Below are 24,571 nucleotides of genomic sequence, written 5' to 3'. Positions count from 1 at the left end.
GGTCGGCTAGAAAGCCTTACACCAGACTGAGTCTGTCATAGTGTAAAGTACCATGTGGTTCTCAAAAGCTGATATGTGGCTTTTGGGTGTTGTGGTTCCGCTGTATTTGCAGCTTGGCATCTTTATTTTCTCCATTGGTTCCTCCAGAATCTCCCAGCAAAATGGGGAATCATCTAGAACAACCTAGATTAGCGCTCGCTTGTCTCTCTCTGGGCTGGGTTCCCGCTCCGAGGCTGGTGACCTGCTGCAGGGGACCCACTTCTCCGGACTGATTCGAGCAGGGGCTATTTTCTCCACGCTCCATTCTCGATTCAGGTTACGAGCTTCCAGCTCCAATACCTTCTTCCTCAGCTGAATGAGCTCTTTCTGCTCAGGGGTGAGGGTCGTGGACGCCGGCTTTTTCGTTACGGGCTCCGCAGCTGCCGCTGCCGGTGACGGACTTGCCCCCTTACCCATACTGGTGAGGATTGCGGTCATTGCAGCCAGCTGCTCCTCACTGCACTTAGAGAGGTTCTGCAAAATGGCTGGCATATTTACGGGCTGCGGTTTCGGGGTTACAGGTGCTGAAACAATGAGCTTATTATTCGCCCCTGTTAATGACATTCCGTATTTGAAAACGAAACTGGATCCCACCGGATCTACTGGTTTTGCCGCCGCTTTAGCAGCAGCTGATGTCGATCCGGTGGGGTTGGATTTCTGCGAGATGGTCGATTTGGGGTTTCTGGTGGATCCTTTTGGATCAATGGTTACTGGGGGTGTTTTTTATGGTGTTTGGCTGGTCTCATTAGTTTTAGACATGTGTGTTTGTACAACTTCTTCTCCGGCCATGGCGGTTAGTTAACTATTCCCTAGCTCAGATGGTGAACCTCATGTTAGATGATCCTTCCCCTCCTTCTAGCGCCAATTGTTCCAGGTGCGGATCCAAGGGTTCTGCTGGGTGAACTGGGTCCCATCAACTACCTACAAAAGGCAGCACACGTAAACTGTCCTCGGGGGTGGCTTGAGGAACCCTTACGAAGCTTATGTTAGAGAGTGTTTAGAGAGAGAAAGTGTACTTAGAAAGATGTAGAAAGTATAATGACTTTATTGTCTTACCCCCTTTCCGTTGTACTTTATCCTCTATTTATAGGCGTACCATCTCCTTCCTGGAGAGTTCAGCCTGGTCAGCCATGCGGGCTGACATTGCCTGGCTAGTGAGCCCTCCTTTAATTGCTTTCTCGGCAGTGAGTACGCACCCTGGGGTTGGGCGATAGTTCAGCGGGAGCTATACTATACAGATATAAATTGCTTCTTTCATTTTTTGTGTGATTTTAATTGATACTTGCAAGTTGCAATTATTCAATTTTACTCGTTTTCAAACCCTAGGTTATAGATCTTGTTGAATTTCTATTTTTACAATTAATCTCTTAGTTTCTAGATATTTTCTTACACATTAGTGATTCATTGGATTGCTAAATTCATTTGTTTGGATCTATTTTTTTACGACATGTAAAACTTGACATTGATTTTGTTACTCCATTCTTTCAGAATTATTGGTTGGATCAAAGCAGAGTTGAATCGCCGAGTCTCTAATAGCAAAGGGCGAATATTGCTGAATGTATGTCTCTTTGCGATTTGCAGTTTATAAAATTGATACGAATTTTTTTATTTCTTTTTTGTTGCTTTGATGTGATTTATTATTGGTGATTTCTCAACTTATTAGGCTATTAGCTGAGATACATTCATTTTTCTAGGTAAGAAGAGTTCTTGATGTTAGTTTGTTTTTTTAATTGCAGAATTGTTTCAGATATATAGTTAGATTCTAAAATACTCAGCTTCATAATTTTAATTATATTGATTTTCATTAATTTTGTTCAAATATTGCTTTTGTTTTAACTGAATCAACAGTTCATATAGTGGTTACGACCTCCGTTGTTGTGGTTCCTAGTTCAATTAAGCTCTGCCTGTTTATATATTTGATATTAAAATGCCCCATAGTGCATAATCTCTCTCGTTTTGATGCTAGTAAGATATTGACTAATTGCAGACAAGTACTCTTGGTTCACGTTTTTGTACAAGCCTGTGGAAGACAAAAAAGCTAAATGTGATTCAGGACTCGAAAGACTAAAACTTAATTGCAAAATTTCCCTTCTGTTGACCAAATTAAAATCATTTAAACCCAAAAGGAAGAAACATAGAGATATTTGCTGACCAAATCAAAATCATTACAATAATGATATCAAGGAAAAGACTTCTACGTGGTGCTGTAGTTTTCCTGGTAGAATCCTGCTTAGGGACTTAAGGGTAGCATCTAGTTGCAATAACTTCTAACTTTGACACTTCTCCCAGCTTCTACAGGCCTAAATCTTGCTTCCTTTAGTTCCCAGCAACGCACTTGGCCATATGAATTAATGTTTTCTCACTCCCTAGTGATATTAATCAATTCCCTAGACTGATACAAAATACACAACACAATTTATCAAAAGGGTGATAATCAAATTTCACAATTGACAACAAAAAATTGAGCAAAACTCCCAATATTATGAGATGGGTACTTTAGAGAGGATAAAAGAGAAATGCATGACAACAAAAGTAAAAATTCATACAGTTCTTTAAATCACAGTTTTGACATCATATTATCAATTTATCATATAAAAGCAGCATAGGGAAAAAATTTCATTATAATTCGGAACCACACTAACCATACCTAAGATCTTAGGTTATTAATGAATAGAAATAAACAGAACCATAATGCCAAACAAAATCTGTCGCCATTTTTATTAACATCTCATTAAATATGTTTCTAAAATATCCCTTGTATACACACACATACACTAAATAACCCGAACCATGTATTCTGACATATTGACATTAGTAGCAATTTCAGCTTATTCTCCCCCCTAGAAACATTACCATACATATCTTAGTTGACTTTTGTGCATTTCTTTACAAAATTGAGGGATCCAGATTACTTGTGAATATCTTATGAAGGTATTGATTGTTTGATTTTCAATATTGTCTAAATTATGTTGCTACTTTTGGTCAACTCATTACAATAAACCTGATGAATTTTACCTTCCCGTTAGTAATTTCTTTGTTAGTATTGTTTAAATATTTGATTCATAGACAGTAGATATTTCAAGGTTTTTACATGTATACAAAGTATTATTATGTTCATTGTGCTTCTATTTTATGTCTATTCTGAAAATTTGGCTTTTTGTTCTGCATTTGAAGCACGAATATGATGACTTTTGAGTTGTTTGATAGCCTCTTTTCGATAAATTTTTTATTTTGTTTAATTGTTTTTGGTTCCGTATGTAAAAATCAACATTCTTTGATCCTTTTCTCTATTGTAAATTTTTCTCCAGGTTGCCTCTCACACTATTAGCCATGTTCTTGACATGGATATGTGGACAAACATTCATCGTCGAAAGAAATACCTTTAAGAAGCTTAAGGTGTAGTCATTGGATGTACCGCGCTACAAGATAAATGTAAGTTTTTTTTTACCACTTTACAGAATACATGTCAGTTTTATGTATTTACTAGAAATGAAAGTTCTAAAACCCCTTACAAAATTATTATGTTGAAAATGAAAAAATATTTGACTTTTCCTATGCTTGCTGGTTTGTAGTATCTTTTTCAATGGCAACGAGATGTTATATTTACAAATTGATCAAATAAGCTGCTATTAAATGGATAAAAATTCAGATCAACTTGCACTTTCCATTATGAGACAGGATTATAACTAGATTGAATCTTGGTTTTCTAAAATCTTTGTGGCTTTCACCCTACCTAGTGAGGCATCTACAAATTGCTAAATTCACCTAAGTCATCTGCCTTTTACTTGTTATCAGTCTCCAGTATTATTTCCCATAGAGGAGAAAACTTTGTAAGCAAAAGTCATGTTCAGTAGGGTGGTTATTGGGTTGTCTTGATTAAATTTTAACAAGCATTTTCCATTATTATTCTGACTTCCACTCTCTAGATAGATGTGGTCAAGTTGCTAGGTATTCTAGTTTTCTTGAGATAAATTAATATTATTTGATGTTCTGAAGTCTAAACGGTTGATCAAACATGATATCTCAAACCTTCTTAACCAGCTTTAAAGTATTTGCTCGAATAAACCAAGTTGAAATTGGACCTGAAAATTTAGTTCAAAGCAAAAAACAGGTGAATGTAATATGAAGAAGAAAATTGGTTATGCAAATACTAAGAGTTTAACAAACTTTCTTAACACTTTTTCCGTTCAGTTTCTAGTAGAATTTCGGGCTGAATTCAAAACTGAAAATCAAATTTGAAATCAGAGCTGAAATCCAAAATTGATTTTAAAGCTGAAATCCAGAACTGAATTCAAAGCTGAATTCAAAGCTGAATTTCAGAACTGAATTCAGATCTGAAGTTTAGAGCTGTAAATCAGAGCTAAAATTCAAAATGCTTGTGTGTGTGTGTGTGTGTGTGAAATTAAGAGCTTGTGTGTGTGTAGAAGCATCGAGTATCCTTTTTATTAGCTTTGTCGTTTATCTTAACTTATATACTTGTTGAAACTCATTTTAATTGTTTTATCTTATGCTTTGATATTTATCATGGTATAATTATGGTGCTTCATTATACTTGGTTGATACAAAGACTTTTATTAGTTTCTATTGTGGACTAGTTCGTTTTTTTTTCTTTTTTTTTAGAAAAACCCACAAAGGGGACTAATTGCATTGATCGGAATGAGCTACACCGAGGATATGAGTCGGGATATCATCAAACCACATTCGATGACCAATCTCCCAAGGTTGAAGACGAGCCACCTCATATGCTACCCTATTCCTTCCCCTATTAACAAAACACCATTTAACAGTATTAAAGTTTGAACAAAAGCATAAAATATCCTCTAAGATAAGAAAAAATTCACTTGAGCCCAATCTTCGATCACGCAATGCTTGAACAACCTGCAAGCCAATTTGAGACCCCGACTTATAGCCTTTGCTTCTACCACCTTCACTTCCCATTTATCCCCACACTGAAAAGTCCCTACAGCCAATACTACTCCTGCACTATCCCTAATCACATCACCAAAATCACTGCCAACACTATCAATACAGTACGCATCCACATTTAGCTTGCACCATCTAATTCCAGGAGGTGCCCAAGCCGAGGGCAACCCAGCAAGCCTTGCAGACCCACCACTTGAACTTGCAGCCTTCTCACTCGTATCAGCTACTTCTGCAACAGTCTTCGTAGCATAATCTGAAAGGTGTGGACAACTCAGCAGACCCTGCAGACCCACCACTAGTGGACTAGTTCTTAATATGCTCTTAAAGTTGTAGTTTTCTCAGCATGTGTATGTTCTGGTTTAAATACATTGGTCTTTTCATTGTTGTTTAAATACGACGTGTTGAATCTTGAGCCTATGTTGTGTAATATACTAATTTGTACTTTGTATTTTTATTATTTGAAGATTGGAAAAGGCAATGTAGGCGCAATAAGAGAATAGGCCGGGACACTTGAGCATCAAAATAAGAGACTATACCATCTACAAGGTCATCATCTATCTATTTTGGTTGTTAGTCTTATATTAGTGATGTATTTATTTAGGGACAAGCTACTATAATATGCGATTTTTTTTTTATTATTATTAATTGTGTTGATGTTTTCTTTTATAAATTTGGTATTAACTACGTACTCTTATTATTGTTGATTAATTATTGTTTTTTTTTAATCTAGTTATATAGAATATTTGTTTATTTTAATTTTAATGTTATTAATTTAATTTATGATAAATTTAAATAACTATAATGTATGTATGGTGGTAATAATTTAATAAAAGGAAAAAAAAAGAAAAAAAGCTTAAAAAAAATTCTGGACGCTTTTTAATGTCTACCTATTTTGCAAATTTTTATATTTCAAGAGTTTCCCGCCATACCATAGGCTGGCACGAATAAATGCTACACAACAAAAAGCGTCGCTAAAAAACCACACAAATTTGGGATAATGTGCAAAATGAGTATTTTCCGACACTTCGTATATTAGTTAGGACACATAAAAGCGTCGATATTCTCGACGCTTTTTTGTGTCCCTCAAAATTCTCGACTCACGTATTCTCGACGCTTTTTAGCAGCGTGGAGAAACATTTTTACGACGCTTTTTAGTGTCGAAAAAAGGCCTAAAAAGCGTCCAAAAACACGCTTTTTGTAGTAGTGTTTGATCGTGTTCCCTAGCTTGAGGAAGATGGTCAAAAAGCGGTAGAAGGTCGTTCCAAGCAGAGCAATCTTTGATAGTGTTCCCTAGCTTGCGGGAGATTATCATAGCGGAAATTGGAGGCAGTTGCAAGCATAGCAGTCTTCAGGAGGAATCCCCTAGCTTAAGGAAGATCGTCACAAAATCGATTACTCCAGAGACGTGTGCACGACGTAGCAAGATACGCGTTTCTTAACTCTTTTATCTGTTTAACTAACGCTAGTTTGCAGGTATCGACGTTACAAGAATGATTTAAGATCGCAGAATATTTTGAATCATTTTCCGTCCCTATCGTTACTTTGAATTTTGTTTTCAAAATAATTTTCTCCTAACTCAGTCAAAGTGGGGGCTTATGTAGACACCCAAATGTGTCTCCCCAAAACCAAACCCAGTGATGAATACCTTTCACGTCATTTGATTATCAAACGAAGTGAAAGTGTGGAAAGTCTAATGATGAGGATGTTTTTATTAAAATATTTCTCTTTCTTTTTTCAAAAATATTTCAATTTTCGTCTGGCGGTAACTCCTGCCGTTTGCAACAGGAAGTATTTTATTCCGAATATGATTTTCTTCGATCCCGTGCTATTATTTCTATAAATAGTGGTTGTATCTCCATGTTTTCAAATCATCAACACCCAGAATTATCTATTCTCTCTCTCTCTAAAAGCTAGAAGATTTCTCTCTCTCTTCTTTTTCTAAACATTGCCTCTCTCAAAATTCCTCACTCGTTAGCTCTAGAAACACCTTTCAAAGTTCGAAGTTGCCTTCGCTCTAGACGTGAAAGGTTTGATAATTTTTGAGTGTTTGGTCCGAAATCCCTATTTCAATTATTAAATTTTATTGTTTGTTTATTCTTTTCCTTGAAGTTACTAACGTGTGTATTTTGTTATTTAAAAGAGGTACGAGGCATCGAAGTAAGTAATTTAATTATTTTGTTGATCCCTAGTATCATGTTAGGATGTTTTATTGCTTCCTAGTATCATGTTTAGGGAAATAACTAAGATTTCTAATATCAAGTACGATTATTATGATGCCTCCTATTTCTTTTCTTATATCATGTTAGTATCATGTTAAGGATAAAGCTTTTATCTTTGAGGTTTAGTGACATGATAGGGTTTGTTATTAATCTTGTTAGAATCATGCCTAGGATCTTGCTATTAATATTATGCTTTAACATGATTATGATTATTATTATGATTGTTATTATGTTTCTTGATATATATTTATTGTTATTGTTTGATGACACCTTTTATGCATGTTTAAAGGGAATTGGTACTTGTAATCACGCTTAATAAGAAAATTAATAATCTTGCTTAGGTTAATGTGATTATAATTCAAGTGATCGCCAATAACAGCATTATTTGTGCATTAATATTCAACCAAAATAGTTAAACAGGTTTAGGGTTAACCTATTGATTGCATGTTAGTCAGAAAGCGCACATGAATACGAGAAGAATAAAGTAGAGGCCTATTTTTAGGGCAAGTTCAATCTCTTTTAGGTTGGATTTTTACCTTCATCCCCGAACTTCCAGTCATTGTTCCAGACCTATTGGAGTTAATGATCTCCTGGATTGTTAAGGGATGTAACCTTCACCCAGAGAACTTTCTAAAACTTGTTGGAAACTCTTTTACTTTAGCTTCCTTCCCTTTGGACGCCACCATGCTTAAGTGTATGATAAAAATGGGGCTCAAGTGTGGGATGGCTTGAAATATTCACTACAATAGGGCAAGCCGAAAGATAGAGATACCAGTTCAAAAAGATAAGGGATAGGCTAAAAGAAGGGATAAAGGCCGGGAGAAAAAAAGTTTTAGAAAAAATGAGAGAGATAGAAATATGGGTTATGAATGAAAGAGGATGAGATAGAGAGAGGCTAAAAAAAGATATAGGGACAGGAGAAATGCAAGGGGGTTGGAAGAGAAATAAAGAAAGTAATAAATAGAGAATATGACTGAGATAAAACGATAGAGAAAGAGCATTTGATATAATAATAAAGAACGAAGGAGAAGGCTCGAGGGAGAGAGAGAAAGGGAATAAGTGCGACCTATAATTTTTTATTATTGTTTTATCTTTTCTCACTTATTTGAACTCAATTTTATCACAACATATATTATCACACAACAACTTATTGGTGCAACAAGCCACACCTTGTAGCGGAGGTTACCCAAGTTTTTTTGTTAAGGGTTATCCGAGTTATGGAATTAGGGGTTACTCGAGTTACTTGGTCAAGGGTTACTTGTGGGGTTCGAATCGGGGTTACTCGAGAGGTTCACTCGGTTAAGGGTTGCGTGAGGGATTACTTGATTAGGGGTTACTCGAATAATTACTCGGTCAAGGATTACTCGAGGAGTTACTCGGTCATGGGTTATGTGAGTTACTCGGTCAAGGGTTACTCGAGTTACTAGGTAAGGGGTTATTTAAGAAGTTCGGACAAGGGTTACTTGAGTAATTTGGTCAGAATTACTTAAAGAGTGTCAGTGGCTACTTGAGGGTTCATTCAGGGTTACTTGAAGAATTACTTAGTTCAAGGTTAGTTGGTCAGGTGTTACTTAAGATAGAGGAGGAGAGGAAGGAGAAAAGGAGAGAAAGGGAAAGGAAGGTAAAGAAAGAAGGGCCAAAATAGAAAGAATCATCATGAGAGAGAAAGGGAACTATGAAAGCGAAGGGTTTTAAGAGAGAAACAAAAAGGGGCTAAGAGATAGGGCAGGCCTAAAGATAGAGATACTAGTTCAAAAGAGATAAGGGGTAGGCTAGAAGAAGGGATAAAGGCCGGGAGAAAAAAAAAAGTTAGAAAAAATGGGAGAGATAGAAATATGAGTCATGAAGGAAAGAAAAAAGATAGAGAGAGGCTAAAAAAGATATAGGGATAGGAGAAATGCAAGGGGGTTGGAAGAGAAATAAAGAGAGTGATAAATAGCGAATATGACTGAGAGAAAAGGACAGAGAAAGAGTATATGATATAATAATAAATAACGAAGGAAAAGTGTAGATACCCAAATGTGTCCCCCAAAACCAAACCCAATGATGAATACCTTTCATGTCATTTGATTATTGAACAAATCGAAAGTGTGAAAAGTCTAGTGATGAGGATGTTTTTATTAAAATATTTCTTTTTTCTGTTTTTGAAAATATTTCTTTTCTTACCCTATTTATGAAAAACGTGCATTACAGTTTATTTTGGTCCATGATATGGGTCCAATAAGAGTGTAGTTGGATGGGGCTTGAAAAGACCTTTCCAACGATATATTGTAAGCCAAATTCCGATGAATAATGAGGAACTTATGTCCAAAATACTAAATTAGGCCCAAATCGGATTTTACCTACGATCCAATGATCATGTGGATGGTCCAAAGGTTTAATACTATTCCTAAAATAATTAGGATTTATTAGAATCTTCTATAAGTTTCTAAAAGATCTTAATTATACTTTTTGAAAATATAAAATTAAAGAGTTTGAAATTGAATAAAACTTTCGTTTTTTTTAAATCCTAATTATATTCGAATTTAAAAATGTTCAAAGACAGTCAGATATTATTCTTTTTCCTTATAATCTTTATCTATATATTATATTTTTGGATAGATCTTGAAATTATCTTTCCAATGATATATTATAATATTAATTTCGAGCTATAACGAAAAAGATATGAATGGAATGCGAAACTCTATCCAAAACACCCTTCCACTATTTCGGTCATATCTTTTTATTTACAAAAATATTTAATCTGATTATAATTGGGTTGGAAAGTAGACTTCAAGAGATTTCCAACGACATATTATATGACTTATTTGGACTTTTGGATCAAAAGATATGATAAAAACAAAATCCGCAAAAAGTTGTTCCAGCGCCAAACGACATGTCTATCACCTGGCGACGAGCTTGGTGTATGGCGCTGCTCCTGCCGTTGGCGACAGGAGGTCTTTTATTCCAAATGGGACTTTAACTCTTTTCTACCGTTTTTGTGTGATTTTTTCTATAAATAGGGGTTGTATCTCCCCGTTTTTGATCATTCACAATCATCTCTCTCTATTCTCTCTCTAAAAACTAGAAGCTTTCTCTATCTCAATTCCTTTTCTAAACCTTCCCTCTCTCAAAATTCCTCATACATTAGTTCTAGAAACACCTATCCAAGTTCAAAGTTGCATTCGCCCTAGACGTGAAAGGTTGATAATTTCTGAGGGTCTGGTCCAAATCTGTATTCAATTATTTAATTTAATTGCTTTGATTTATTATTTTTCCTTGAAGTTACTAACGTGTGTATTTTGTTATTAGAAAGAGGTATGAGGCATCGAAATAAGTAATTTAATTGTTTTATTGATCTTTTGATATAAAAATCATGCTTAGATTGTTTTTTGGTTCCTTGTATCATGTTAGGATGTGTGATTGCTTCTAAGTATCATGTTTAGGGTTAATTAATATTTCTAATATCAATTATGATTTATTATGATGCTTCTTATTTCTTCCCTAATACCATGTTACTATCATGTTAGGGCTAAAGCTTTAATTTTTATTGTTTAGTGACATGCTAGGGTTTGTTATTAATCTTATTAGTATCATGCATAGGATCTTGCTATTAATATTATGCTTTATTTTTAACGTGATTATTTTGATTGTGATTATTGTTTTGATGATGATTTGTTATTATGTTGCTTGATATATATTTATTGTTATTGCTTTATCACGCCTTTTATAAATATTTAAAGGGAATTTGTACTTGTAATCACGCTTAATAAGATAATTATTAATCTTGTTTAGGTTAATATGATTATAATTCAAGTGGTCGCCAATAATAGTTTTGTTTGTGCATTAATATTCAACCAACATAGATTAAACAGGTTTAGGGTTAACCTATTGATTGCATGTTAGTCAGAAAGTGCACATAAATACAAGAAAAATAAAGTAGAGGCCTATTATTAGGTCAGGTTCAGTCTCTTTTATGTTGGATTTGTACCTTCATCCCCGAACTTCCAGTTGTGGTTCCAAACAGTAGGGAATATTTCAAGCATTACCCTACTTCTGGTAATGGGGGCACCAAAAAACTGTAGGGAATATTTCAAGCATTACCCCAAACTTGAAACCCACTGTGACCATACACTTAAGCATGGCGGCGTCCAAAGGGAAGGAAGCTAGAGTAAAAGAGTTGCCAACAAGTTTTAGGAACTTGTAAACCGTTCACGAGGTGAAGATTACATCCCTTAACGATCCAGGAGATTGTCAACTCCAATAGGTCGGGAACCATGACTGGAAGTTCGGGGATGAAGGTACAAATCCAATCTAAAAGAGAAAGAACCTATCCTAATAATAGGCCTCTACTTTATTGTTCTCGTATTCATGTGCACTTTCTGACTAACATGCAATCATTAGGTTAACCCTAAACCTGTTTATCTATGTTGGTTGAATATTAATGCACAAATAAATCTATTATTGGCGATCACTTGAATTATAATCAAATTAACCCTAAACAAGATTATTAATTATCTTATTAAGCGTGATTACAAGTACAAATTCCCTTTAAACATGCATAAAAGGTGTGATCAATAACAATAAATATCAAGCAACATAAGAATCATAAAAATAATTATCATAATCATTATAATCATAGTCATAAAAATAATCATAATCATGTTAAAGCATAATATTAATAACAAGTTCCTAAGCATGATACTAACAAGATTATTAACAAACCCTAGCATGTCACTAAACATCAAAGATCAAATATATAGCCCTACCATGATACTAGGAACTTATTGTTGTCATTCTAAACATCAAATTAAGAAAAGAATCCTAACATGATACTAGGAATCAAAATAAAAACCTAGACATGATTTCTATATCATAATATCAATAAAGCAATTAAAGCACTTACTTGGATGCCTCGTACCTCAAGCGTTAGTAACTTTAAGGAAAATAATAATCAAAACAATTAAATTAAATAATTGAAATAGAGAATTAAGAAAGTTTAGACTAGATTTTGGACCAAACCCTCAAAAATCAAACCTTTCACGTCTAAGGCGAATGAAACTTCGAACTTGGCTAGGTGTGTCTAGATCTTGTGAATGCGGAATTTTGTATTTGAGAAGGCTAGTTTAGAAAAGGGAGAGAGAGAGAATCAAAAATTTCTTGATGAGAGTTGGTTATTAAAAACAGAGGTTTTAGGAGGCTATTTATAACGAAAATCAGTCGGATTATGATAAAAAAGAATAAGAGTTTCGAAAAGAATAAAACACGGCTGCAGCGTCAAACACGCCCCTGTCGCCAAACCACAGAGCCTCTCGCCAGGCGACAGTTTGGAATGCGGCGCTGCAATCAGTTTTTTCACGCGTTTTCATACTGATAAGTCCTATTTTGCACATGTTTTAGGTGGGTATCTAAGCTCATTTTATTACAAAATTAGAGATCTTTGGTGCATATTTGCATTATTTGCTTAAGTTGTGCTCTACTACTCTTCGTTTGTGTGTTTTGATGAATTTCAGGTGATTTATATGCAAATGGAGTATGGTTGGCTAATATTGAGTATAATAATCATGGAGTATGAAAACATATTGCTTAAGAATATCAAATCATGTGTTCGAGACGAACTTGAGTGAAAATGAAGCAAAACGTTGATGAAATACTTGACAAATATGACACCTGTTCACTATTATGCTCATAACTTTTGATATACAAATGATAATGGAGTGATTCAAATTGCATTGGAAAGTAGACTTGAAGACCTTTCCAACGATATATTACAAGCCTCAAACAGAGCTCCGGATATGAAGTTATGACTGATTTAAGATGAGTTAAATACAAACTATTTGCTGCAGCCTCTACGTGCCCGATCGGGCATGGTCCGCCCGGTTGGACCGGGCACATAGGAGTTAGATGATTTTTGGTATTTTCGAAGGTAGAAAGCAATTTATGAAGACCGCCCCACGCGCCCGATCGGGCAAGGTCAGCCCGGTTGGACCGGGCACGTGGTGGAAGAAGTGCTACGAAGGAAAGCAACTCCGTACTCTCACCGCCCGATCGGGAGGTGCTTGCCCGGTTGGACCGGGCACAGTTATGCGACACTCCGTATTATTATTTTCTTATTTTTAGGTCATTAAGGGTATAAATACCCCTTGTAATCTTCATTAGAAAGAAGTTTTAAGTTTTCCATTATTCCTCTTTCTCTCTCTAGAGTTCTAGTTTATTACTTTGAAGCAATTTTAATTCTTTCCATTAGATTTGAGCATTGTTTTTCAACAATTTAATTCCTTTCAATTGAAGAATCCTTGGTATTCACTTCTACTTCATTCTCTTTCAATTATAATTGCTTTTCAATTATGTTTTCCATATTCATGATTGTTATTGTTTCTTTCAATATGTGTGAGTAGATTTTCTATTCCAAGATCTAGGGTAGCCCAATTATGATTGATGCATGAATTAAAACTTTAAATTCCCCAATAATAATCCCAATTGACATGCTTAATTGATTGTGTTTATGCCAATACTAGATTAGGAATAATTAGTATTGTTATCATCCCTTTGTTCTTATTGCAACGGAAGTTGGGTATTAATGGGATTAGGTTATTCCAATTAAGGGTTTGAAGATCATCACGGAAGTAGATGATTGAATAATTAGGAATCTAGGCATGGTGTTTAATGTCCCTTATTCGCTTGATTCCACGGAAGTAGGCTTGATAGTTAATTTGGGAAGCCATTGATAACTTGGAAGAGACCTTTGGTATTATTATTAGGGATTGCTTTTCTTCTTGTCAATTGATTTATATATTGGGGGTAGATTTATTAGTTTATCAATCATAATCGTGGTAATGCTTGATCTTGGATGCTTTAGTTTATTGATTAATATTTCCTCTAGTTAATTGTGTTATTTAATATATTAGTTGATTATTATCATCCATTATTGATTGGTGACGTGCTTAGTGATTAATTGAGTCTGATTAATTGAATGAACCATAGTCTCTTGGGATTCGATCCTTACTTGCCCTACTACACAGTTAGAAGGAATAGTTAGGTTATTTTTGTTAGGTACGCGATAAGCCTATCAAATTTTGGCGCCGTTGCCGGGGACTAACGGTTTTCATCTAATTATTTGTGATTCGTTTTTGCTAAGATTTTGGTTTGTTGCTTTGGCTATTATTAACTTCTTTTTCTCTTATGAGTTGATGATATACATGCCTTGGAGATGGATGATTTATTGTCACGTCTTGCATCTGGCCATTGTTCTTGTTATTATCTTTATCATGAAAACCCTGATTGCCCTTATAGTGAGTATTTTGTTCGAGCTCCGGATGATTTTAGAATCTTTCCATTCATATATGATTATTCTAAAAAACGGTTTGTTCTAAATGAAATTTATTGGAGGATTCATGATGAATATTATCATAATTTGTATAATACGTCGGAGGAAGAATCATTTGTTGAAAAACCGATGGTTAAAGAGTCATTGGTTATAGAATCAGTGGTTGAGGTATCATTGGTTCCAATAGAAGAAGAATCATTAGTTGTAGAACCATTGGTTGAAAAGTCATTGGTTGTAGAACCAATGGTTGAAAATTTTTTTTCTTTTGCTAATGAACTTATTCGTGAGCGTAAAATAATAGAGACGTTATTGGGTGATGATAAAGAACAAGACTACCTCCATGTTCGTTCTATTAATTCTAAATTTTTAGCGGAGGAAGCAGAAGGTTGTGGTGTATCTTCATCTTTTTCTTTTGATTTTTCTTTTTACCTTGAGTTATCTTTGTGTGCTCCTAATCTTTTCTATGTAAGGATTACTGTGCTTGCAATTGAGCCCTATATAGTGCTTAATGAAATGTTTGCAGGAGCGTATGATAAGTTACTCAAGGCGTTAAATTCTTCTGATGGAAGGAGAATGGTCAAGCTTAAGACCTTGATAAACTAGCGCTTTGCGGGAGGCAACCCGTATTTCATTATTTTTATTTTAGTCTTTTCTAATTTTTGTGTGTTTTCATTTTTCTTTGATTCTTAGAGAGGTAAGGAGAGTACATCTTATGCTTGTGGGAGTTCTCTTGGTGCAGATTTTGATCTAAAAGGCTGATTTAAAAGGAGAAGAATTCGCTGGACTGCGTTCGAGTTCGATCAGGAAGAGCTCGCCCGATCGGGCGCGCGTATGGATCAGCAAAACTGCTCAATTTCGACAGGCCATAACTTTCTGGTTAATTATCGGATTTTTTTTATGTGACCTATCGTTGGAAAGATCTTTAAGTATACTTTCCAATGCAATTAGAATCACTGCATTATATTTTATACATCAAAAGTTATGATCAAAACAGTGCACATGACTCAATTTTATTCTTTTTCCCACTAACACTTTGTTTCGTTTTTGCTCAATTTTGTTCCAAAGAGATGCATTGCAATCCTCGAGGCTTTGGTGACATTATTTTGGGTGATGATGAAGATGAGGTTTGACTACAAGTTTCCCTTTAAGACAATGAGGACATTGTCTGATTTAGCTTGGGGGGAAGTTCTTGTGTACACAAGGTACATCTTTCACTCTCTCTTTCTACTTTAGTGTGTTTTCACTAGCAGTAAGGTTTAATGCTTTCTTCTGGAAAAAGAAATGAAAAATAAAAGAATCATGATAATGAACGGCCAACGGCCATTGAACTACTTCCCTGTGCCCCTATCCTTTATGCCAAAAGGTTTTGATTTATTTTCGATTGAAAGACTTGCATAGTGGACTAAAAGATCATGATTTGACCTTGAATTTGTTGATCCCTAGTAGGAGTCAAGGTTATTTAACTATGTATGATTCAGGAGCTTGACTGTGTTAACCGTGAGGCTTGAGCCTTATATATTCATTCTTGTGTGTGTTTAGTTCCTGGTGTAGCATTGATCTTAGTTTTGACTTTAGACTCTTAGTAGTGTGTCGTAATGCATTGCACGTGCACATTGAAATGACGAAGGCCATGTTCATTAGGTAGCCTCCAGACAAAATTAGAACATCAGTTCCCTTCTTGCTTACCCATGTTGTAGCTTGACTATATTTTTCATTAACTCCACAAAAATTACCCCTTGGCCCCAATTTGATTACTTTTCCCAAGTCTAGCTTGGGGGAGCTATTTTATGCGGTATTTTTGCGTGATTCTGTTTCAAGTTGCAATTGATGCGAAAATATTGAAAAGAAAAGGAAGAAGAAGAGAAAAAGTGAGAAAAGGAGGTTTGATTGAATTACTTGAAAAAAAAAGTAACATTTCTTGAAAAAGAAAGAGAGAAATAAAGAAAAGAAAGAAAAATATTTGGAAAAAGTTTCAAATGAAAAATTGTTGGATTGAAATAAAAAAAATAAAAAGATAAAAAAAAAAAAAATAAAGAAATGAAGCAAACAAGTAAAAGAAGGTTGAAGATTTGAGAATGTAGGTGGATGAGATGATGGTTGTGTTTTCATTGTAATTGGGTTTGTGTTTCATTGATCGAAGTTGATGAATCGAGGTGTGACTCATCGCATTTGATAGTTCCCCCCGGTTAGACTATTATAGCTCTCATTCCCCAAATTATTGTCCTACCCATTCTTATTCCCGACCTACGTTACAAGCTTCACAAAGTCCTTCCGATCTTCGTGCATAGCATTGCGTTCATGTGAATTGAGTCTTTTGTCAAAATGCTGGAGTATATGTTGCATTTCAAGTCGACATTGACTAGGTTGAGCGTTATTATAACCCTCTAAACACGCGAGTGTTGTGAGATGGGGGGATTGCATTGTTGGTGGGGATGGTGAGAGATCGAGCTCATTTTTAGCTCGCCACATAAAAAGTGTGTTGAGTGACCACCGATGTGAGATACTCTAGTCTTCGATTCTTGAATTATAAATGGTTGGTCTCATTTGACGATTAATTAGGTGGATCGACGGTTTGAGTAATTTGATTGGTTGATTAGGATGCATGCTCGTTTGATTTCGATTTTGAATCCTTGTTTGATTTTGCATTATGGGGTGAAGCATGTTGTTTGGTTGTTGATTGTTGTTGATTATTGTTAATTGTCTTGCTTGAGGACAAGCAAGAGTTTAGCTTGGGGGAATTTGATAAGTCCTATTTTGCACATGTTTTAGGTGGGTATCTAAGCTCATTTTATTACAAAATTAGAGATCTTTGGTGCATATTTGCATTATTTGCTTAAGTTGTGCTCTACTACTCTTCGTTTGTGTGTTTTGATGAATTTCAGGTGATTTATATGCAAATGGAGTATGGTTGGCTAATATTGAGTATAATAATCATGGAGTATGAAAACATATTGCTTAAGAATATCAAATCATGTGTTCGAGACGAACTTGAGTGAAAATGAAGCAAAACGTTGATGAAATACTTGACAAATATGACACCTGTTCACTATTATGCTCATAACTTTTGATATACAAATGATAATGGAGTGATTCAAATTGCATTGGAAAGTAGACTTGAAGACCTTTCCAACGATATATTACAAGCCTCAAACAGAGCTCCGGATATGAAGTTATGACTGATTTAAGATGAGTTAAATACAAACTATTTGCTGCAGCCTCTACGTGCCCGATCGGGCATGGTCCGCCCGGTTGGACCGGGCACATAGGAGTTAGATGATTTTTGGTATTTTCGAAGGTAGAAAGCAATTTATGAAGACCGCCCCACGCGCCCGATCGGGCAAGGTCAGCCCGGTTGGACCGGGCACGTGGTGGAAGAAGTGCTACGAAGGAAAGCAACTCCGTACTCTCACCGCCCGATCGGGAGGTGCTTGCCCGGTTGGACCGGGCACAGTTATGCGACACTCCGTATTATTATTTTCTTATTTTTAGGTCATTAAGGGTATAAATACCCCTTGTAATCTTCATTAGAAAGAAGTTTTAAGTTTTCCATTATTCCTCTTTCTCTCTCTAGAGTTCTAGTTTATTACTTTGAAGCAATTTTAATTCTTTCCATTAGATTTGAGCATTGTTTTTCAACAATTTAATTCCTTTCAATTGAAGAATCCTTGGTATTCACTTCTACTTCATTCTCTTTCAATTATAATTGCTTTTCAATTATGTTTTCCATATTCATGATTGTTATTGTTTCTTTCAATATGTGTGAGTAGATTTTCTATTCCAAGATCTAGGGTAGCCCAATTATGATTGATGCATGAATTAAAACTTTAAATTCCCCAATAATAATCCCAATTGACATGCTTAATTGATTGTGTTTATGCCAATACTAGATTAGGAATAATTAGTATTGTTATCATCCCTTTGTTCTTATTGCAACGGAAGTTGGGTATTAATGGGATTAGGTTATTCCAATTAAGGGTTTGAAGATCATCACGGAAGTAGATGATTGAATAATTAGGAATCTAGGCATGGTGTTTAATGTCCCTTATTCGCTTGATTCCACGGAAGTAGGCTTGATAGTTAATTTGGGAAGCCATTGATAACTTGGAAGAGACCTTTGGTATTATTATTAGGGATTGCTTTTCTTCTTGTCAATTGATTTATATATTGGGGGTAGATTTATTAGTTTATCAATCATAATCGTGGTAATGCTTGATCTTGGATGCTTTAGTTTATTGATTAATATTTCCTCTAGTTAATTGTGTTATTTAATATATTAGTTGATTATTATCATCCATTATTGATTGGTGACGTGCTTAGTGATTAATTGAGTCTGATTAATTGAATGAACCATAGTCTCTTGGGATTCGATCCTTACTTGCCCTACTACACAGTTAGAAGGAATAGTTAGGTTATTTTTGTTAGGTACGCGATAAGCCTATCACATACTTTGATAAAATTTAAACGTACGAAGGGGTAAAATTGTAATTTCCTTAAAAACACTTCTTTTATTCTAAATAAAACTCTTAAAACTTAATTATCAATGCTAATCAAATTAGGATTTAAAATAACCTTATAGAAGATTCTAGGAGACTATAATCAATCCTAATTGCATTAGGAATGCTAAATCATAATAGGCCCTCCTCTAGATCATTGGGCCGTATATAAAAATCAAACTAGGCTCAATTTAGTAATTTGGCCATAACTTCCTCATTATTTATCGGAATTGGGCTTATAATATATTGTTGGAAATCTGTTTTTGAGCTCAATCCAACTACACTATTATTGGACCCTTGCCATGGACCAAACTAAACCAGATTTGCTATTTTCATAAAATAGGTTTTTAAAAACAGAGAGAAAGAAGAGAACTAAAAAGCTAACCGCAACACTAAACTTTCCACATTCACTTCATTCGATTATGATTCGACATGAAAGGTATTCATCACTGGGTTTGGTTTTGGGGAGACACAAATGGGTGTCTACAGAAGCCCCCACTTTGACTGAGTTTGAAGAAACTTAAGTTTCGAAAACAAAAGTCAAATTATCGATAAGGACGAAGAATAATTCAGAACGTTCTGCGATCCTAAATCATTCTTTTAACGCCGATACCTGCAAACTAGCATTAGTTAAAACAGATAAGAGAGTTAAGAAACGCGTATCTTACACCGTCGAGCACACGTCTCTGGAAGTAACCGATTGTTGCATTATTGTTGTGACAACTTCCACAAGCTGGGGAACGCCGTCCTGCTGCTTTAACGATCTTCCTCAAGCTAGGGGATACCGTATGAAGACTGCTACGCCTTTAATTGCCTCCAATTTCGATGTGATAGACTTCTGCAAGCTAGAGAACCCTATCGAAGATTGCTTCGCCTGAAACGACCTCCTAGCGCTTTGTGACCATCTTCCGCAAGCCAGGGAACATGATCGAAGATTGCTTCGCCTGAAGCTATCCTCATTTGTTGCGATAATACTCTGAAGAGTATCACCAAAGACCAAGGCCTGTCGATCCTTTAAAGTTCGCTTGAACTTTTCTCCTGCTATGCCAATGCGTCGGCGCTTTTGCTGCTTGTGAACCAGTATGTCGGTACCTCTGAATTGTGAACCAGTATGTCGGTGCTTCTGTTGTTTATGAACCATTATGTTGGTGTCTTTGCAGTGAGCCAATGTTTAGGCGCTTTAAGCTAAGTGAGACGATCATTTATTAGGTCGATCACTTAATGCGATTGTAACCAAGCCGATTACTAAATCATGTCAAATTGCTTATAGGGGCTAAATGGTGTATCAAGGAACCGAAAATTGCTATACGAGGACAAAATAGTTGTTCTGAGATGATTTCCCTATCGCCAACGCTGCACTCTGTCGGTCGACAACAGAGTTGTCGTGCGACGCTTGAGTCGGGAATTTTGTATAAATCCCATTTTCTTCCCCGTGTTGCTGCTACTGCTTCATTTTCGTTCGAGTTCGCCGCGAAAACTTCGAATTGCTTGTTCTTGCTCGTTTTTCAACCGAATTCGCTCAAATTTGTTGCAAATCAAAGCTTTGTTCATCTAGTTTGCTGATCTATGTAAGTTTTTTCCAAACTCACTCGAATTTTGATGAGTTTCGTTCATGTTTGTTTACGAATTTCTTGAAAATTCAAAACTTATGTTGCCCAATTCACTTTGTTTGTCAAATTTTATGCCATGAAATTTCTTGATTATGTTTATATATTGCCTTGGGAGTATTATGAGACTTGTTTGACTCAATTTGGTGAAGAAACGAACAATTCACCATTGTTGAACCTCTTAAGGTCGGGAAAAAAATGTGGCTCGTTCTTGATGTTTTTGCTAGCAATTCTTGTCCAATTTGTCACAATAATTATCATAATATTTCAATAAATGGTTTGGTTGCTTGAAAAATTCCGTATATGCTTGATTTGAAATTGTGCTCTGTTTTAGTACTACGTACCCTGTTTTTTTGCGAACATAGTATCATGCGGCTAGAAAAACCTTAGATACTATAGAACCTTAATTTTTGTCAATTCTGCACAATGTAGTATGGCTAGGCGGCAAGGTTTCGGTTCCCGGTCCCGAGACACGCGACGGGAGCATGAGCCCGTTCAGGAGGACGCCGATCCGTCCACCTCACTCGGTCCCTTCCCCGAGTGGGACGAGCGGACACTGTTCTTTGCCCCATAGCACCATATTTCAGAGAGAGTGCATCGTTGGATTACTAGCGGTAGGATGCGCTGCCACGGTTCGGGCAATGACACCCTGGGACAGCTGTACAACAAGTATTTTAGTGGTGACGAGGGGCTGTGACTTCTTTAGGAGTCTTGTGGGTTGACTGCCCTGTTTCGGGCTACGCAGGCCATGTACTTGTTTTATGCGAGCCACGACGTGGTTCGTGCTTTGGTGGAGTTCTTCTGGGATACCACCAACACTTTCCACTTCCCTTGGGGTGAGATGATGGCCACCCCAACCGACTTTAGTCTCATCTCGGGGCTGGAGTTTAGTTCGACCGTGCTGCCATTTGACAGCTCTATCAGTGTTTTTTCTACTAAGGTCGATGAGCTATTGGTTCCGATTGCTCTTCGGGCCCGTGCTGAGGTGGAGCCATCACGCTTCAGCGCCAGGTGCATTCACCGGTCAACTCTGGTAATGGCTTTCGAAGATGATGCGACCACTCGAGAGCAGCGGGTGCACATCTTTGCACTTATTTTGCTGTTAGAGGCGTTTTCCCCTAACAAGGGTAGTAGGCTGTTGTTTTACTACCTTCCTGCTGTCTGCGATCTTCAACTAATCGGGACTTATGATTGGGCCAGCTTGGCCTATGCTGACTTTCTGCGAGGATTGTGAGACTCCTATCGACACCGGTCTTACATAGGAGACATCGCTCTTTCTGGCCTATGCTGATATCTTTTTATATTTTGTAGATTTGGTTCTACGAGTACTTTCCTTCGCTCGCGCCAGCGAGGCCATCTCCACTCGAGTTCCCTGTTGGCGCCTGTTGGAAAGGCCGCTACAATAACCGGGCGACTACTGCCCGCGTTCGAGAGCTGATCCTCTCGGTATGTTATTTTGCATAGTTGGCATCTTTGTATTGCTTTTGGTAGAGCTTTATCTTATAATCATTCTTTGCAGGAGCCTGACGTGCTATACTGCCTCAGGGCGGTTTAGTCATTCCTGCGCTGGCTGCGCAGTACACTATTGAGCGTCGCTACTTCCAGGGGACGTATGAGGCGGCGGTGTACCTAGGAGAAAGGTTTGCTATTCAGCACTCCTTAGAGATTTTAGTCGTCCCTGCTCCTCCGCCACGTCATATGTTCGATGACATGAGGCTGCTCAGCTTATCGGGGAGGACGCCTGTTGGTCACCTTGGCGATCTCATGCTAGCTCAAGGCGGTGCTACGAGGAGGACTTGCTGTCGTTAGTAGCTCCGGCCCCTGTTCTGTCTGAGGAGGCGGGGGTATGATTTTTATCATTTATCTTTTTGCTAAGTAGCCCCCGGGTGATATTTTATTCACTTTGGTTTGCTTTTTGCCAGGCCGAGCCTACTGAGTTCGTTACCCCTCGTATGTCCATCCAGTCTCAGGGGACATACGAGCCTATTGAGGAGATGATCCCTACGGCTCCCGAGGATCAGAGTTTTGTTGAGCGATCTATCCCTCGCCACCAGACTCGGGTGAGTTATATACTTTGTTATTTGTTTATATCTGTCTTGCATTGTTACTGATTTTATTTCTTTAACAGTTCTCGCGCAAGGTGGTTACGGCGATGGCGAAGTGCATAGACGCCTTCCAGAGTGAGCTCGTGCGGATGAGGAATGTGGCTTACTGTCGGCGCGACAACACTGTTCAGGAGGTAGCTTTTTTCCTTTTATTTCTGCATTGTTTATATTTATATTTTTGTTGCCTCTGACTTGATTTCTTCTTGCAGGGACAGCCTATTCCTTTCCATACTCGGATGAGACCTGAGGTTCGGAGAGAGCCGGCTAGGTCTAGCTCAAGGCGTTGCCGCACTACTTCTGGTGGTTGGGGTGGCCGATCAGATGTTGCCCGTACCGAGGCGGTAGAGGGCTCAGGCTCTTCATCAGAGAGTGCACATGCTGGGCCGATAGGCCAGGGAGAGGCGACTTTAGCTCCGAGAGGTGGTGGGACGTACGAGGTGGCTCATCGTCGCAGCAGCCTCCATAACCTCCGCCTCTGCTTATTCATCACCACGGCGACCTTGGGCGGACGGGCCCTGAGTTGAGCTTCCCTCCTCCCGGAGAGGCTAGAGCTGGTGGAGAGCATACTCCTCGTTCTACGCAGTTCTTTGACATGATGAACATTCCTCATCATCTGCGTCCTCCAGCGCCGTAGTTGTACCTATGTTGTTATTTATTCTGACTTTTATAGGACTTTGCCTGACTGACACATTTGTTAGACATATTTTGTACATACATATTATTATCTATTATGAATGTATTATTTTTACATTTATTTTTCATTTTTATGTACGTATGTGTGTGCGCAAAAAATTGTGATTAATTTTTGCGCAAAAGTTTCCGTCATTTTTATTACTAATGGAGGGTATCCGACTTTCTCCCCCAAATAAAGAAAAAAATGAAAAATATATTGGACTTAAAACAAATTTAATTAAGTTTAAATAAATCCAAAAAGGAAATAGAAGGAAAATATATTAAATTATGTGGGATTTTTTAATAAGGGGCGAAATTGTAAAGTCATTGTACGAATTCGAATCATAGCCAGAAAAAACGCGGTTCGCATAGCACGTTGAGGAAACGCTACAGTGCCACGTGTCAACACGTGTTTTGTGTTGTCGCCAAGCGCTGTGGTGTGCCTCACTCGTATGCAACCAAAAATATCACAACTAAGCTAACTGCAAATAAACGTAGTTAGGGAAGTCGAGTTCGAATCCACAGGGAAAAAGGGACTAATAACTGGAAACCTAAGTGGAAATACTCTAGGACGGTAGTAACCTAAGTAACGAGGGGGGTTTTCACGAGCAATGATGATAAATGAACTAAGTAAGAACAACGAACGTAATGAATAGGTAATCAATGAGAAGAACGGTCTTGGATATGCGAAATCCACTAATGAACATACAAATTGATCATAGAAGTCTCCTCAATCAAGCTCTATTGAACACCTTGTTGTAGAATTCCTAGATTCTAAATTCTCATAAATAGTTAGAAATAGCAAAGCGCTCCTTTCTAACCCTTTCCAATGCACAATTCAAGACAAGCGCTCTAAATTATCCACAAGAAGAAAATAAACGGAGAAATCAACAAGGATTGAATAAATTAACACAAGCGGTCTAATTTCTTCAATAATATTATTCCCTCTTCAAGTTATCAACCAAAAGCATGCATCAATAACCTAAAGTTGCTACTTTGGAAAGATTAATTAGATGCAAGCGAATCCAATAATTCTAACCTAGCAATTGATTAAAGCAAATCATGAAATTAATTCAAGGAACAATATATATTCAATAGATATTAAGAGAAGAAAGATCTCACAATTCGTAGCTAAAAGCTTCAATCTTTAACCAAGAATCCGGAAGATTAAGCTTCCATGGATTCTAATTCCAAAACAAAGAATTCT

General features: G+C 36.9%; 2 protein-coding genes and 1 long non-coding RNA gene across 5 annotated transcripts; all 3 read left to right on the top strand.

The window, feature by feature from the left end:
• The first annotated feature begins 1,137 nt into the window (after window positions 1-1,137).
• LOC110690282 lies at window positions 1,138-5,656 on the top strand. 3 transcript variants are annotated; one of them, XR_002505054.1, is made up of 5 exons: window positions 1,231-1,365; window positions 1,528-1,597; window positions 3,348-3,471; window positions 4,660-5,309; window positions 5,427-5,656. It is a non-coding gene; the product is annotated as an uncharacterized LOC110690282 (long non-coding RNA). The 3 variants fall into 3 exon arrangements; XR_002505055.1 differs by lacking the exons at window positions 1,231-1,365; window positions 4,660-5,309 and adding an exon at window positions 1,138-1,223; XR_002505053.1 differs by lacking the exon at window positions 4,660-5,309.
• An 8,570-nt stretch (window positions 5,657-14,226) lies between these two features.
• On the top strand, window positions 14,227-15,592 carry LOC110690281. Its single transcript, XM_021867104.1, has 2 exons — window positions 14,227-15,363; window positions 15,553-15,592. The coding sequence occupies exon 1, from the start codon at window positions 14,371-14,373 to the stop codon at window positions 15,088-15,090; it is 720 nt and encodes a 239-aa protein (XP_021722796.1). The 5' UTR covers window positions 14,227-14,370; the 3' UTR covers window positions 15,091-15,363; window positions 15,553-15,592.
• Window positions 15,593-22,650: 7,058 nt separating this feature from the next.
• On the top strand, window positions 22,651-23,446 carry LOC110690344. Its single transcript, XM_021867167.1, has 2 exons — window positions 22,651-22,826; window positions 22,902-23,446. Exons 1-2 carry the CDS (start codon window positions 22,740-22,742, stop codon window positions 23,214-23,216), a joined length of 402 nt encoding a protein of 133 aa, XP_021722859.1. The 5' UTR covers window positions 22,651-22,739; the 3' UTR covers window positions 23,217-23,446.
• The last annotated feature ends 1,125 nt before the right edge of the window (window positions 23,447-24,571 follow it).

The sequence above is a fragment of the Chenopodium quinoa genome, unplaced genomic scaffold (genome assembly GCF_001683475.1).
Source record: "Chenopodium quinoa cultivar QQ74 unplaced genomic scaffold, ASM168347v1, whole genome shotgun sequence".
NCBI classification, from domain to species: domain Eukaryota; kingdom Viridiplantae; phylum Streptophyta; class Magnoliopsida; order Caryophyllales; family Amaranthaceae; genus Chenopodium; species Chenopodium quinoa.
Note: the sequence above shows the minus strand (reverse complement) of the source record. Positions and strands in the feature narration are given on the sequence as shown.

What these genes read in the sequence shown, in the direction of transcription:
- LOC110690281 (XM_021867104.1), top strand. Translation starts at nt 14,371, where the DNA reads ATGGATGATTTATTGTCACGTCTTGCATCTGGCCATTGTTCTTGTTAT.
- LOC110690344 (XM_021867167.1), top strand. Translation starts at nt 22,740, where the DNA reads ATGGCGAAGTGCATAGACGCCTTCCAGAGTGAGCTCGTGCGGATGAGG. An exon ending in GCGACAACACTGTTCAGGAG is followed by an intron (nt 22,827 to 22,901) that starts GTAGCTTTTTTC and finishes TTCTTCTTGCAG; the next exon opens with GGACAGCCTATTCCTTTCCA.